The 16,844-nt window shown below is 37.8% G+C and overlaps 1 protein-coding gene across 1 annotated transcript in view; it reads right to left on the bottom strand.

Annotated features, from left to right (window-relative positions):
- The window catches only part of FAT4 (FAT atypical cadherin 4), a 173,996-nt gene that overhangs the window by 35,132 nt on the left and 122,020 nt on the right, over positions 1-16,844 (bottom strand). Inside the window, exons 7-9 of the mRNA XM_027103666.1 lie at positions 15,689-15,869; positions 8,129-8,379; positions 1,733-6,082 (exon numbers count right to left, since the gene is read on the bottom strand). Of these exons, the coding sequence (XP_026959467.1) occupies positions 1,733-6,082; positions 8,129-8,379; positions 15,689-15,869 (4,782 nt within the window). The remainder of the gene's footprint in view (positions 1-1,732; positions 6,083-8,128; positions 8,380-15,688; positions 15,870-16,844) is intronic.

Below are 16,844 nucleotides of genomic sequence, written 5' to 3'. Positions count from 1 at the left end.
GGGACAAATAAATCATCTTTATTGTTAAATTCCCAACAGAGGAAGTAACGAGGGGTGTGGCTGGTGGGGGGAGAAGTGTGGGGAAGAGTGAAGAAGGTTTTCTAGAAACCCTGAACTCATAACATGTATGTAAGCCTGTTATTCATGATCCTACAAGTACAACTCTAGTAAGACTCACGCTTACCTTGTGCCACTGAGACACGTCTTTATAGAAACCCTATGGCATACCTCTACATCTACCCTCATACTAACACGACTACTAACGCTACTAATCAGCATTGCTACTTATTGAAGGCTGGGCTCTGTGCTAGGTGTTTTAAAAACATTATTTTTACTCATTAAAACAACCCTAAAAGATAAGTAAGTATGATTATTCCCATTTTACAGATGCGGGAGTTGACGGTCAGCAAGCTAAGGTGACTTCCCAAAAGCTATAGATAAATCAAGTTCTGTCAAATCCCTTGATTCTTTCATTCATATGTTTGCTGCCCTGTTTTTTCTTTACATTTCAAGGACATTATTTTGTTAGAAGGCAAAGCTTATGAGATCTGCTTTGGCTTATTCAAACTTGCTTTATATCATCATCAAGCAATTCAATTCTCCAAATATAAAACTATAAGTATACACATGGTGGGCATCATTTTAAAATATGATATCCAAATACATTTTCTGAAAAACTTCTTTTAAAATAGTATTCTGCAAAACATCTACCAAATTTTTAAAAATATATCCTGGTTTTACCTATTTCACTGTACTTTAACTTGTGTTCATAAACACTACAGGGCAACCCAATGTAATATATATGCTCTAAAAATGTATACTGTGCAAATTACAGCAGAGAAATTGTCTCTCCTCAAACTTATCAACAGCATAAATTTATACACATTTGAAGGTGCACTAACTACAGATCAGCTAATAAATAAATAGGTGATAGATAGATAGGGATAGAAACAGAGATATATTTATAAACATACATCATGTCCTATTAGGATGCCAAAGACTAGTCAAACAAATTTGCTCAATATATTTAACTCTGTTTCTAAAATGTCAAGGTACATTGTGGCTCAGTTACCTTACAAATCAGCCTGCGATGTTTTCTAACCGACTACTACAAATAACAAGGCATTTTAATCTCAATCTGAATCACAGCTCTTGCTTCATTCTCCTCACAGTGTGGGTCAAATTTCAATAATCCTAATGATAATTATGATAAAAAATCATAAAGACGATCATGATAAAATGAAGGAACCAACAACAATAGTTGATAACTGTATTTAGGACATTAAATAGTCCAGGTCTTATACTTTAAATATACCATGTCCTTTAACTTTAGAACACTTTTTTGAAGATAGGATGCTCTTTTTGCTCTTGTACAAGACAAGAACTTAACCTCTGGAATGAACTGTGTAAGCTCACATCCCGGCTCTACAACAAATCAACTGAGTCACCTTAGAATACCAACTCAACTTCTCTCCACATCATCTTCCTCCTCTGTAAAACCTGGAAAATCATTATCCCTACCTCATAGGTTTCTTGTGAGAAGTAAGTGAAATAAATACAGATAAAGTGCTTAGAAAAGTGTCTGGCCAATAGTAAATGCTTAAAGCATTTGCTGTGATTCTGCCTACTCTTTAGGGAAAATCATTTGAAAATGACAAAGCTCATGACTTTCTATTATACTTGATATGGCTAAAGTCTTGGTGGAAAAAAAAAAAGCCAAACATTGTCATACCTGTGTATCCAGTTTTGCAAACACAGTTGAAGCCTCCTGGAAAGTTCTGGCAGACGGCACTGTTCTTGCAGGGACTAGGCAGGCACTCGTTGATATCTCTCTCACAGGCCCTGCCAGTGAAGCCATCTGGGCAGCTGCATGAAAATCCTCCCACTAAATTGTGACAGGTCCCACCATTGTGGCAAGGGGACGGAAGGCATTCGTCTATGTCTATTTCACACCAGCTGCCAGTATAGCCTGGCAGACACTTGCATAAGAAAGGCTGCAAAGGTTCATTTGCCACGATGATGACTGGAAGGCTCTCGTGGCTCTTTAATTTGAAGCTCACGGCCAGTCTCCTTACACAGCTCCCTCCGTTCTGACATGGGCCGGGAGCACAGGAGTCGTGATCCACAGATTCTACCTTCACTCCACTCTGCCGGAAGAGGATCTCTTTGATGCTTTCGAAGAAGGTGGCTACACCACTGGGATTCACATACTGATTATGGTTTCGCTTCACAGCTGCCAAAAGAAACGTTCTATTGTTCCCTTCATAGGCCCCATACAGTTGCACAGCGGTCCCAAGGCCAGTCAGCTGTGAACTGGCAATGCGTAAGAAATGAAGGTAGTGGTTCGTCAAGAAGTCCTTTACGCTTGGTACACTGAGACGCAGTAGGATGCTGTTATCCACTGTCGTGTTGGAAAATCCAGTGAAGAAAACTCGGATATTGCTCGTGACCGTGCTGTGGACGCCATCATTGCTGAGGACAGTCAGATCAAACGTGCCATCTGTGGACCTTGGCTGGGAACTCAGATTGCAAGTGCCCCTTGGAATACTGAAGAGGCTCGTAACTCCCGAAGTCAGGGAGCAGTGGAAGGTGTCTAACACATCGGGATCCTGTGGCTTCACGGAGCCTAAAATCCCACCAGGAAACAAGTTGCCGTAATAGTTAACAAATATCTCCACTGTCCGAGACTGTGAAGGGTTGTCGTTTTGGTCTATCACTGTGATATGCACGGTTCCTGTGGAAGACATCTGAGGAACACCGGAGTCCCTAGTGACCACAGACAGATAGAAGTCTGCAATTTGCTCTCTGTCAATCTCTCTAGTCGTGCTCAGAACTCCAGCAGTGTTCAGACTAAAATAGCTGGTGGCAGGACCCGTGCTCAGCAAGTAATAGGTAAAGGGGCCTTGATTTGGAGGGAGGTCAGGATCCGTGGACTGAAGGGTCATCACCAGAGTTCCTGGGCGTTTGTTTTCCATAACTTCTCCCTCACTGATGGTCAGCATAGGCCCATTATCATTTATATCTTCCAGGGTGACTAATAAGGAGGCACTTCCTGTAGCTGAGGGGGTCCCTGAATCCACAGCTAAAACCGTGAGATTATAGATGGGTAGGGTTTCTCGATCTAATTCTGCAGTAACGGTGATCTGTCCTGTCTGTGGATTAATGGAAAAGGCACCATTTTCATTCCCTGATCCAATAAAATAGGAAAACCTACTCCAGCTGGGAACAGAGTCTGAGTCGAAGGCACTGACAAAGGTCACATGAGTTCCCGTTGGGACCCCTTCACTGATCTGAACACTGTAGATGTTTAGACTAAAAACGGGTGGGTCATTGGCATCAAGCACAGTGACATTTACAGTGACCTCATCGATGTCTGCACCCCTAATGCTGCCAAAATTCTTGGCCACTACCTTCAAAGATACCCTTTCTTCTTTTTCTCTATCAAGAAGTCCAGAAACATAAATTTGTCCAGTCTTCTTGTTGATCTGGAAACCCTTCTTTCTACTGTTACCAAAAATCAAATAATGCACTTCCCCATCAGTGCCCAAATCACGGTCACTGGCAAACACTTCTCCAACAATAGTACCTTTAGGAGCTGCTTCTGAGATTTCAAAATAGTAAAGTTTGGAAACAAAACGAGGCACATATTCATTTGTCCCTTTTAACTGTATATTAACAGTGGCAAAACTGCACCTTTCTTCATCGGGGACATTGAAAGCTTTCACAGTAAGGTGGTAGCTCTGCTTGGTTTCAAAATCCAAGAAGCCTTGAGTGGTGATGACTCCTGTGTTGGGGTCAATGACAAAGAGGTCACTGTCAGATGACTGTATAGTATATGCAGTCACAGCATTGGTTCCAGAGTCGGCATCCGTTGCATTTAGGTGGATAACTGTCGTCCCACTGGGGGCATTTTCCAAAACAGTGGGGAAATATTCATCAGGGAGGAACACTGGAGAATTGTCATTCACATCAATCACATCTACAGTCACACTGCAGTAACCAGTCCTTGCAACCCAGCCTCCATCTGTAGCACTAATAGTCATTTCATGTTTCTGGCACAGCTCATAATCAAGAGCTTTGGCTAGTGTTAATACACCTGTGGAGGAATTGATTGCAAAGATGCCTTCTTCATTTCCTGAGGAAATACTGTACTTAATCAACCCATTCATAGCCGTGTCTCTATCTCTTGCAGAAACGGTTCTGACAATGGCCCCAATACTATGGCTTTCAGGGATGGTTGCACTCATGTGGCTTTGAGAGAATTCAGGTGTGTGGTAGTTTTCCTCAGTGACAATTATTTGAACAGTTGCTTGGGATGAAAGCGGAGGGTTTCCCTTATCCTTCGCGGTGACAGTGATCAAAAAGTTTTGATTCAAGTCAGATATCAGGGGAGCTGCTACTGAAATCCACCCTGTATTATTGTCTAACTTAAATTTTCCCAAATGATTTTCATTCGAAATGAAATACTCCACTTCAGAATTCAATCCAAAATCTTTCTCATCTACTGCAGTAACTTTGATTAACTTTGTACCGATTTTAACATGTTTGGTGACTGGAGTAAAATATGCAGTTTTAAGAAATTGTGGTGCGTTGTCATTACTGTCCACCGTGTTGATGGTAACTGTTGTCTCACTAAGTAATGCAGGATTACCTCGATCTGAAGATGTCACTATAAAGCTATGTCTGTTGATGTTCACGTTACTGAAGCCACTGACGTTCTGGTATATTAAGACCTGTTTATTGAAAATCTCTCCTGTGGTGGCATTAATCCTGAAGTACTCTGACTGAGATTTTATAAAATAAAACACTTGTCCGTTTGATCCCTCATCAGGGTCTGTTGCAGATACCTGAGTCACTCTGGAGCCGATTTCAGTAAGTTCAGGAAAATCTAAGTAATAGGATGGTCTGCTAAATCTTGGGGCATTGTCATTGACATCTGTCACAAATATTGTGACATCTGTACTTACAGTCCACCCAGAATCGTGGGCAGAAACTCGGATTCTGTAACGGTCTGTGTCTTCTCTATTTAAAGGTCTACTAATTACAATATCCCCAGTGCTGGGATTAATTGTAAACGGAAGACTTGTGTCCATTATAGAATATCTACTAACTGCATTTACACCAATATCTTCATCAGAAGTTGTGACACGTGTAACTGTGTACCCTAATGGGGAATTTTCGGGAACATGGGCACTGAATATTTGCGAAAACCTAGGGGCATTATCATTTTCATCTAAAATGTTAATGATGACTTTTACTGAGGTACTCTGAGAAGGGGAGCCTTTGTCTGAGGACTTTATGGTAAGCACGTACTGAGATATTTTTTCCCGGTCTAAAGGTCGAATGCTTCTAATTTCACCAGTAGCATGATTGATACTGAAACTATGTTCTCTGTTGCCATTAACAATTTCATAGTCTAACTGTCCATTGGGTCCACTATCCTTGTCCACTGCAGAAACAGTAAGTATTTTTCGAGGAGAAAGGTTTTCCAGTATTTCAGATACAAATGGATCTTCCTTAAAAACTGGGGAATTATCATTGACATCTAATACTGTTATGTCAAGTTTCTCATAAGAGGAGAAAGGAGGGAAACCTCCATCTCTGGCTTCTATCCATACAACATATTTTTGTATCTTTTCAAAATCCAGAGGTTGACTAATGGACACCTGCCCTGATAACTGATCAGTCTGAAATGTGTTGCCAAGATTCCCACTTGCAATATAATAGGACAGAGGTTCTCCTCTCAAGGAGGACCCTGTTATGGTAGTGACAAGAGTGCCTACTGGTTGGTCTTCAGGAAACACAAAAGTTTGTTCTTTAGCTCTGACTTTAGGGAAATCTGCTTTGTTCACAAATCGAACAGTCACTGTTGTAGAATCTGTCTTTGGAAATGAGCCACCGTCTTTTACGTGCACAGAAAATGTCACTTCTGAAGTACCATTTAGTGGTCTGGCTGCCATAATAGCTCCTCTCAGTGGGTCAATGTGAAATTTTTCAGAGTTTCTACCCGAAAGAGAATAATGTAGTTCAGCATTGGGTCCAAAATCAGCATCTGTGACAGTAACCGCAAAGACGAAGGAACCTATAAAAGAGGGAGTGTGCAGTTATAATCTCATGGAACCCCAATAAAACATTTGATAGTAAGTTAAAACACTATATTAAAACTATATATAAAACACTATATTGCTACCTGACATAACTTTATTTCCCCATGATTACTAGTGGAGAACAGTACCTCTTATATTGTCTCTGAAGTTCCCCAGTCAAATCTAACAATAGTCTTCAGGAACTGACCTGCCATTATCTACCTAAAACCCATGCAGTCTAGTGCATTTAATAATTTTCAGTATGCCTTTGCGAGAAGCACAGGGAAGGGCAACGGCTAATCCTTCCGAATTATAGTTCCTAGGAGAAAAATCTGTACATAACAGAACTTCCAACAAACACGATAATACAGGAGTTCTGCTAAGAACTATGTTTATGCCCAATGGGGGAAAAAAATAATTGCCCTATTATGTCTTAAAATATTATTGAATTACCTTTTATGTAATCATGTCAACAAAAATAATATGTTTAAAAAATTACTGTTGATTCCTTATACGCACTCTTTTATAGCAAAATTCTCTTATCTGTGAATTATTCTCATATGGAGATGAAGTGTATATATGTATGTGTGCATATATATATATATATATTAGAACAGTTATAAATCACACACATATATGAACAATTATAAAGTACACACACACACACACACACACACACACACACACACACACATATAAACAATGATAAAGTAGTAAGAAATAAGAACTGAGGAAGAATGGACTCAATTTGGATTCCAAAAGTCAATGCTTGGGATGAGGGCCAATTGGACAGATTGTAGACGAGATAACGCTGAAAAGCTGCCATAAGGACGTGTTTTCGATGAACTTATTCAGAAACCTTTCCCAAACCTGCACTCCTACCCGTAACAGAAGAGTTTGTGACACAAGTGAAAAGTCTCTAATTTAAAAAAGGCCAGTGATTCTGATTAATATAGCATGTCTAATGAGGAAAAAAATGCTTAAACCTTACTCACTTTGTACAGGAGATGTTATATTGCATCACCACACATTGGGTGTGATTAGAATCATGCCTGCCAGCATCATTTCAGCTGAAGGCCGTCATCAGGGATTTATGACTTCACTATTGACATTTCCTTTTGATAGAAATTTGGCACAATAATTTATGGATTTTATACTTGCAATTGGTATCAATTAGACCTTCTCAAGTGAATAGAAGATCAAAGATCACTAGAGGAGAAATCCTGCATCCGTTTTTTTGTTTTTCTAATTAAAAATATCTTAAAGCAAGGAAAATTAATTATGGCCTTTATTTGTATATTTTCCTGTTTCAAAATTCATTTCAAAAATTACCAATGGCAGATGATTTGTGTAGTGCCTAAGAGAGTAGGCCATTCCTTGCAAAGAAACAAACAAAACCAAACTAAATTTAAAAGAGATGCAGAAAGCTAAATACATATTGTCAATACGAAAGTCGTTCATGAACGGCTTCATAGTCATACTAACAGAAGAAAAACTTCACTCATCAAAACTAGAGTAAAATATTTACAGTAATAACTAACTAGAAGGATTCCTTCATTAAACCTTTTGAAAACTTATCTATCTATGAAGCATTGAATAAAATATTCAGTTTCTACTAAGAAATACAGTTGAAGGCCTATTACTTCCCAGATGATGTTTCAGGTGCTTGGATATGGCATGGAAAAAGAGATAATGTCCCTTCTATCAAGGAACACACAAATTACATCTCAGGACAGAACCCTCCTTGACTACAGAGTGAAATCTATTCTAATCTTTAACAATATTCAAGTAAAATTAAGAAACAGCACTAGGAAAGGTGTGGCAATTATAAAACCTTAAATACAATTAGTCTGGGAAGAAAGAATTAATTTGCAAGATTCGATGTTCCTTCAATTTATTTAGGCAAGAGTTGACTTTTAGAGGATTTGCCAACTTTGGCTATATCAGAAACATACACGTAAAAATAACAGCAATGTAATTATAGAAAGTGTCCAATGTATAGTTTTTATTCATCTATGAGACCTCCGAGTTGGTTTGGTTACCTGGAAGAGTAGGGGATGGGATATGTGTGACATACGGGTGATGCTGAAACCTTGGTGGGTTGTCGTTGACGTCAGTCACCGTGACGAGCACACTGGTGGAACTGGAAAGAGGCTCCGGGGATCCAGCATCACATGCAACAACCACTAAAGTATAATTCTCTTTTGTTTCCCTGTCTAGCAACGCGCTGGTGATGATTTGTCCTGTGGATGGGTTGATGGTGAACTGAGAATTTCCACCAATGATCCTATAACTAAAGCAGAGAGCAGACGTGGGTATATTTCTTCCAGTTTTAATGCTGCAACATCTATTTACTATAATTTAATGACCGAGGCAGAAATGTCAAGAAAAACATTACAAGTAAGATCACACAACAACGAAAGGATATGGCGAGTTCAAATTTTATGTGAACATCACATTAACAATCTTTATTGTGAGATATCCCATGACCTCAAGCAGGTCCTCACAAGGTTTGTGGGTTTCTTAAATCATGCAAGTCCCCAGAATATACCCAGAAGACTATTGTGTTTTAAATAAACCAGCCTGAGAGCATAAATCAGGGCCTTGCTCTAATATTGTGGTCAGTGGCCAGGATCACAAATGAACATCTGTTAAATGAATCTAAAAATTATTTTTTCTGCTGTGCACCACCAGAAAGGTCAGTGGAAGATCTTTTTCTTTAAAGACCAAACAAAGTATTTGACACATACTGACTGTCCAGAACAACTCAAGAACTGATTATTTATACAGAGACATTCCTAGTTACTAATTCTCTCATTTGCTATTCCTCATATGGCCACGCTGCTTTGCTTTCTTGTTGTAAGGAGAGGTATGACATCTTCATGGATATTTTGATGCTAACCAGATTGGTTAGTGGGGAGGAGTTTCCACTGAGAATAGCTTCTATCTTCTTTCTGAAGAAAAAAGCTGTCTGTATATATTCCTGAGAGGTCAGTTAGGAAAGAAGTAGCTAAGCTTGAAGGTTCAGAAGCTGGCTGGGGTCCATAATTTTTTAAGTTGGAGGGTAGCGAGATAATAGACATCTTTCAAAGCTTTCTCCTTTATGCCAACAAAGAAATGCCCTTGTTGGAACTAACTGGTGTTTCTATAGTTTGGTTTGTGTCCATAAAAACATAGCAACAGCAAGTGCCTAATAGAAACAGCAAGAAAAACCTTGCATTGCAGCCAGTGCACATTTCTCCTATGAAGTTCATCATTTAAAACAAACATTTCAGCATCTTCATCCTTTTTAGAGACACAATGAACCGTTGGGAGCTATTTCTTTTTTTTTTAATAGAGGTTCTATAAAATGAGAGCTAAATAGAAAAAGAATAAAGAAGGAATTTGGTTGAGAAATGATATTAATATTGATAAAGTACTTGGTATCACTCAGATTTGAACACCCTTTGACACACCCACATGCCACGATCAAGAGTGAGAACAGCACTGACTATATTTCCTGGACCAGAAATGACTTTACAAAGTGTAATTACTATGCTTACACAGTAGAAGCTATCTATTCCCTTTATCAAAATAAAAATAACACAGGTTTGTAAATGATTTCTCAAAGTTAGAAATTCAGGACTCATGAAATAATCATATTGCCTTACCTTTTGGAGAAAGTCTGTAGACACCTGGATTATGAGAATTACGTGACTTTACTTTGGGAAACTTTGCTTCTATCGGTAGGTGTAGAAATGACCAAATAAGTTAATAGGGGTTGGAACAAGTGCTTCACAGTGCCACAAGCTTTCTTACAGCTTTATGGCAGCAAAGGTCAGGGTTCACTCAAATATTTGTTCCCTTAAGCATTTACAAATAAAAATAAGAAGGAGGCAAAATGTATGTAAATTTGATTTGGATGCTTTGTATGTGAGAAGACCATGGCATATTAGAATGAACAACGTGTTGAAAGGCAAATGATGTGAGTTCTGGCCCAGGTTGAACTAACTAATCCATACAGGAGCTCTGTACTATAAATTCTTATTCTTTATTTTATGCTATTGCACATAAGATTGTCTGTTTAAAAGTAGGTAATATATTTATTAGTTTTAAAAATTAAAGAATAAAAGTGTATCAATAGTGTATTTTAAATATGAGATATTCTTTAATATCTCACAATATCTATAATACCAGTTTCAATCAAATTTATTCTTGTAAGTTACAAAAAGAAAGAGATAAAAGAAACATAGGGGACAATATAAACGGATGGACTGCTGAGATCACATGCCCAGGTTTTCCCTACTTGTATTATTTGAGTCTTGTTTCACTTCTCATCTTTTCATGCATCTCTCTCCTGCTTCTCTGGTCCACATTAATTTCTTTTAAGGTTATGAACTTAGATCAAGTCTTGTGCTACCTTCTTAACAGCTAAACACCTACGCTGTTCTTTACAACTTTGCAGCATCTTACTGTGTTCTTAGGGTGCGCCCAGCAGACTACAAGGCATTTTATATACGCTCTCATTGAAGCCTCAGAACAATCCTAACAGTTTGGTTTTGCACTACATTTTTTATCGATGAGGAATCTGAGTCTAAGGGAGGCTAATCTAGTTGCACAGAGAAACATGAAATCTATAAATGGTACATGGAGACTTTGAACTTCTGTCTTTATGACTTCAACATGCACTTTTTCCATTATCCTACAGTAGATGGAAGGTGGGACACAGCCTGGGGGGATGTGGGTGAGACAAGGCACACTGTAGCTCTTGCTAAGGCCAAAAGGGACTCTTGCTCAGGTTTGTCGATGTAGAATCAGTTTACAACGATTTAGTTCAATGCAAATCAACAAGGTGTTAATTTTTTTTCTGACTCAAGAAATTACTGTTTCAAATTACTGGCATAAACTGATCATTGTTATCTAAAATCTAAATCAACTGTTGTTGCATTTGTAAAGCTGAAATATCCCCATTTGATTTTTTGAAACTTTTTTTACCTCTTCCTGAGATTTGCTATGGTCATAAGGCACTGCACTGTGGGCTGCTAGAATACAGTGATTTAGTAATAGTTTAGAAACTGGACTTTGGAACACAGTTCCCTTGGACATGAATTTTGATCTCATTCAAGTACTTAAATTCATAAAGTTTCTTAGCCTTTCTAAGTCTTCTCTATCTATAAAGTATTATACATATATGTATTCCTTTCATTTGGTAGTTTTGAGCATCAAATGTAATTTCTTTTGAAAAGCACTTGGCAGAGTAATTAGTATGTGACAAGAATTCAAAGTTTAGGTTTACACACATAACAGTATATATACGTACATAATTATAATAATCTATTATATATAATCTCTTATAATCCATCTTTAGGTAAATGGATGAACTAATAGAGACATGGATAAGTAGGTAAAAGAAATTCTGTGCTCAAGCTTATACCCTAGATGGAAGAAAGACACATGGAAAAGTAAATACAAAACCAGGCAGTATGTTTAAGTGCTATGAAATTGCTCAGAAGCATTGTTTAGGGAATTCAGAAGACAAAGAGATCACTTTTGATAGAAAAGCCTTTCTTGGAGAAATGTAAATTTAGGCTAAGTCTTAAAGAGGTTACCCACCTTACAGTAGTATCGTAAAGGGAGAATGAAGGTATTTTAGGCTAGGAGTCAACAAATTGTTTTCTGTAAAGAACCAGTTAGTAAATACTTTCAGCTCTTTAGGCCATCAGATCTCTGTTGCAACACTCAACTTGCTGTTTTAATGCAAAAGCAGCTGCAGACGATACGTACATGAATGGGCAGAGCTATTTTTCAGTAACACTTTATTTACAAAACTAGGCACTGGGTCGAATTTGGCTTGCAGGCTGCTGTTTGCAGAACCCTGGTCTAGGATATAGAAGGATTTGAACAGAGCCATAATGCTTGGAAAAGCACAGGTCCTTCTCCCAGGAGCAGAAAGTGATCCAGTGAGGCTGAAAGTTTGGCTATACATTTGTACAGATTAAGCTTGGAAAGATGCTGGGACTGTTTACGGAGTGGCTGGAATATGCAGACTGGGCGTTATGCCCTAGGCAAACTGGAAGTTGAAAGATGTTGAGGAGGGGGCAGTATCGTTAAAGCTACGCCACTGAGCTAGCTGTTTCATGTTACTGCCATTTTCCTTTCATTCACTGACTCAGGCTTTGCTTTATCCAAATCACTTTCTACAACACTGAGAGAGGAATCATCATAAAACATAAACTAATCATGTTATTGCCCATCTTAAAACATTTCAGCTGTTTCTCCTACTAGACACAGAAAGAAATGTGAATTTTCTCCTATGGTATACAAGGCCCGTTCCTAACCCACACCAACCATACTGAAGAGCTTTGTTTTTCTGATGCTGTGTTTTTGCATAGATTTGGCTTTGCACCTGTTATTGTCTTTCCCTAGAATGCCTTTCATCCCTTGTTTGTCCATAAGCAACTCCTCTGTCTTTCCAAAACTCATCAATTACTTGAAGCTTATATTTATTTCCTCAGGTATCACTGAGTATGCTGTTCTTTCCACACATTCTGTTTAAACTATACTTGTTACAAGGTACTATAATTGTAATATTTCAAAATTACCTTCTATATTAAAGTGTTCTTATTAGAACTGCAGTGCTTAACTCCTCAGAACTTAACAAAGTATCTGGGACATCGTAAGGGCTCCAAGATTATACAGGATCATGTAATATATAGATTGGAAGGATTAGAAACCAGAGTAAGGAAAGTAAGTTAATTTTTATTATAATAGTCCAGGCATGATGTAATTATGGACTGAACTAGGGTCTTGGCAGGAGGGATGCACAGAAAAGAATGAGTGCCAGAGGCATTAGGAAAGAAGAAACATGAAAACTTGTCCACTGAGTGAGCGTAGGGGGAGAGAATGACTGTTAGCCATCAAGATGGGAGGATGAAGAAAGCAAGGCAACATCATTAAAAGAGCTCAGTACACCAAGATGAGAAACAGAAAAGGTTATTAGTTTCTGATATGTTGTTCTTATGACTTCTACCTCTATGTAGAAGTGCCTCCTAGAGAGTTTTAAAGACGGGTGGGAATCTCCAGGGTGGAGTCAGTGTTGATACAATAGGTTTAGAGGTTTTCTGTCTAGTTTTCTGGGTAACTTTTCTCATGGCTGCAGCCATGGAAATGGATGATTCTCTACTCTCTCTCTCTTTTACTCTTTCTCTCTCTCTCTCTCTCTCACACACACACACACACACACACACACACACACACACACACACACACACGCACGCACACATACATACACGTGCGGGAAAATAAAGAAAGGAAAGAAAAGGACTGAGAAAAAATGCTGTGGCGAAGGTCCAAATTTCTTTGGAGAGCTAGAAAGAGGGGATACAGAAGGCAAATTAGAAGGTGTGGTCAGAGACGCAGGATGAGAAATAAGAAATAACATTTACACAGACACTGAGGAGAAAAAAATAATGTCAATAAGAAAGGCTGACCTGTGGTGCAAATATTGCAAAAGGCAAAGGAAAATAAAGACTCAGAAATCACTGGACTTGATAAATTTCAGTAGAATCTTCGAATAGTCTTTTTTGGTAAAGCAATGGAGGAGAAAGACTGAGAGATTTTCAAGAATAAATGGCCAGAGAAAACTATGAGGCAGTAACCCACCCTCTCAAAAATGTGGTGTGAAAACTGTGAGGAAAAGCAGCAGTTGTAAAGAATACTAGGATGATTCATTTAATGCATTTATTTAGGTGCCAGTCACTACTATGTTGTAGAAGAATATATTAGGAATAAAATAGATATTAGAGTGATGAAAAGAAAAAAAAAACTAGTATAAATTTAGTGACTTTCATGTCCCAATAATGTGTTAGAGACATTTGCACATATTAACTGATTCCATATATGATACTTGGCACCTAGTAATTGGTCAATATATATTTAATTCTCACAAATTTCGAAAGTAGCAATTCTTAACTCCACTTTTACTGATGGATACACTGAGCCTTAGAGACACTAAAATGACTTTCCTAAGTCATGTAAGTAAATAAAGGAACCAGAACTCAATACCAGATATTCTGAGCATTTCTATAGGGATAAAGGTATGATCAAGGAAAGAAGGATTACCTGAAGATCCAGAGCAAAATGTAGTAACTGTTGAATTAATGATTTGAGGGAAATCGAATGGGATGGGATTAGGAGCACAGAGAAAGGGATTTGCCTTTGAATGTCAACCCTGTTGATACAGTTTTGTGACTTTCTCCAATGTTATGACAGAAAAGAATTAAAAGTGAGGTTTTGAATGGAGATTTGGTCAGTTGGGGAAAGAAAAGGAACATATTTCTATAACAGCTAAATTCTGGAATAGGTGTCTGGGAAACAAAGATATAAACTAGATAAAGATATAAACTAGATAAGCTAGTAATTAATGCAGGCTGGTTTACTAGAAGGGAAAATATTAAAAGTTACGTAAAGTGTTTAACTCAAAATAAGTATTCCATCCATTAAAATGCATAACTTGATCAAACTGGTAGAAAGAAGAATAGAAATAAATATTTTGGGGGTAGCTGCTGTGCAAAAGATCATGTTAGACCATATGGGAAAATTAACATCACACATAAAAGGTTGTGCTTTTAGAGAGTCCATCAGTAGTTGGGTAAATGACTTAAATATGTAATACTTAAATAGTCAATATAAACATTAATACATAAAAGCTCTGTTAACCAGAGGAAAAAGTGGATTTTCTCCAGGATTCCATGAATAGCAAGGAGTGATTAACATCCAAAATATATATTCCATTAAAAACATATCAAGCCAGAGTAAATAAGATTTAGGTTGGCATAACAACTTACTATTCTGTGAAAATATTTTTCATTTAAGTTGTAATATTTGTCAATTTAAAGTGAACATAATAGTTTTTTGCAAGATAAAAATGGCATGAATTTTTATCATATCTGACTATAGGATGGCACAGTCGTTTGAAGACTTTTCACCGATGGGTTTTAGCCCAGGGACACTTGGCTGGCCATGGCTGCTTTGACAAAGAGAGTATTATGGAAGTGATTCTACGCCGTTTCAAGGCCTGGCCTTTAAGAGCATTAGCAGCTTTCACCTGAGGTCCCTGTAACCCAGAGGTTCTTCTACCATATAACGAAGTCCAACTACCCTGCTGAAGAACCACACTGAGAAGCTCTGAGATCGCATGATCAGAGAAGGGGTCCAGCTGAGCCTAAAGTTCCAGCCATCCCTGCCAAGCCACCAGGCATGCGAGTGACGCTATCTTGGACCCTCTAGGACACAGTCACCAGGTAAATACCATAAGTGACACTAGTCAACCACAAGAAGCAGAAGAATCTCCCACTGACCTGTGCGCTAATTCCTCAACTACAAAAATGAGATACAATAAAAATATAAATAAAATGAATAAGATAAAATTTTAGAACGATACATAAATTCATTATTGTTTTAATCCTAATTTTAGGCATAGTTGGTTATTCAGCAATAGATAACCACAACTGGGCTATGAGTTAATGCTACAGAATTTCAGCAAAATGAAGCATTGTGTGCATTTAGTCCAAAGACTAATGTTTAATGAGAAAAATAATTAAAATTTACAAAGTAATATGTACCTGATAACTGCATTTGTTGAAGCATCAGCATCTGAGGCATTTACCAATAAAACATCTGTCCCCGTTGGGTCATCTTCAGGAATTGTTGTGAAATACATTTTACTGGCAAAAGTGGGGACATTGTCATTGACATCATCCACTATGACATTGATAGTTCCAGTTCCAGTCAGAGCAGGGGATCCTAGAAGGAAAAGAAAATCAAGTCTTAATGTTCATAAATAACAAAAATAATAGCAAACTTAACAATTAGCTGTAGACAGAACTATGGAAGACAATTTAGAAGACATCCCAAAGTAAAATTTGTGAACACATAGGCAAGTGATCGAGTGATTTTTAGTGTTGTTACAAGAAAAAAATATTTTTATTTAGGGACTAGTATTCCAGCTCTTTCCTAGTGATACTGCACAAAAGGAATACGTCAACCTCTTATTCTATTTTAAAGGTGCTGATTCAGCAATGCAGAACACAACAATATCATTTAAATGCCACAAAAGAGGCACTTACAGTAAAATAGCTCAAGCCAGATTTGGAGAATACCCCTGGGCCTGGAATAGCTGGCCAGCTGACAAGGCAGAGTTAAACACTGTATTCCTAGATGTGACTCTCAATGCTATTGTCAACAAAATTCAACTGGGCTTCTGAGGCCTTTAAACCCCCTTTTCTGTACTAACCAATATTTGTTTGCAGAAATCTTAAAGAAGAAAGCTTCAAGTTAACATCAAAACTCTAATCTTCCACTTGCTGGAAATAACACTATGTCAATGAGCTGACTTGAAATCATTTTTATTGCATGTATTTAATATTTAAGGTAAATGTGAAACAATTCATTTTTATTTCCTGTTCCAGTTCCGTTATCAGCATATAGTGAAAACCTAGCGTTTAACAAAATCTTGGGGTACACGGTCTGTACTACACAAGGTTAGCAGACTCTTTGTGGTGAGGATCAGATGACATATTTGGTTAGACTCTGTGGGTTGTCCCACAGGTAAATGGCAAATCATCTGCCCTTAGTTGTGTTTTCAAACTTTAATTTCTCTAAATAGAAATAATGAAAGTCTGTTTAACTGTATTTATGTACAATAAAATAAAGCCCTGGATACTCTTACTTTCTGTTTAAGATACTATTCTTTCTCCCATAAAATTATCTCCTGTTAAA

Source organism: Aethalodelphis obliquidens, unplaced genomic scaffold, assembly GCF_003676395.1.
Source record: "Aethalodelphis obliquidens isolate GAN/ISIS:26980383/991018 unplaced genomic scaffold, ASM367639v1 scaffold6, whole genome shotgun sequence".
Classification (NCBI taxonomy): Eukaryota; Metazoa; Chordata; class Mammalia; order Artiodactyla; family Delphinidae; genus Aethalodelphis; species Aethalodelphis obliquidens.
Note: the sequence above shows the minus strand (reverse complement) of the source record. Positions and strands in the feature narration are given on the sequence as shown.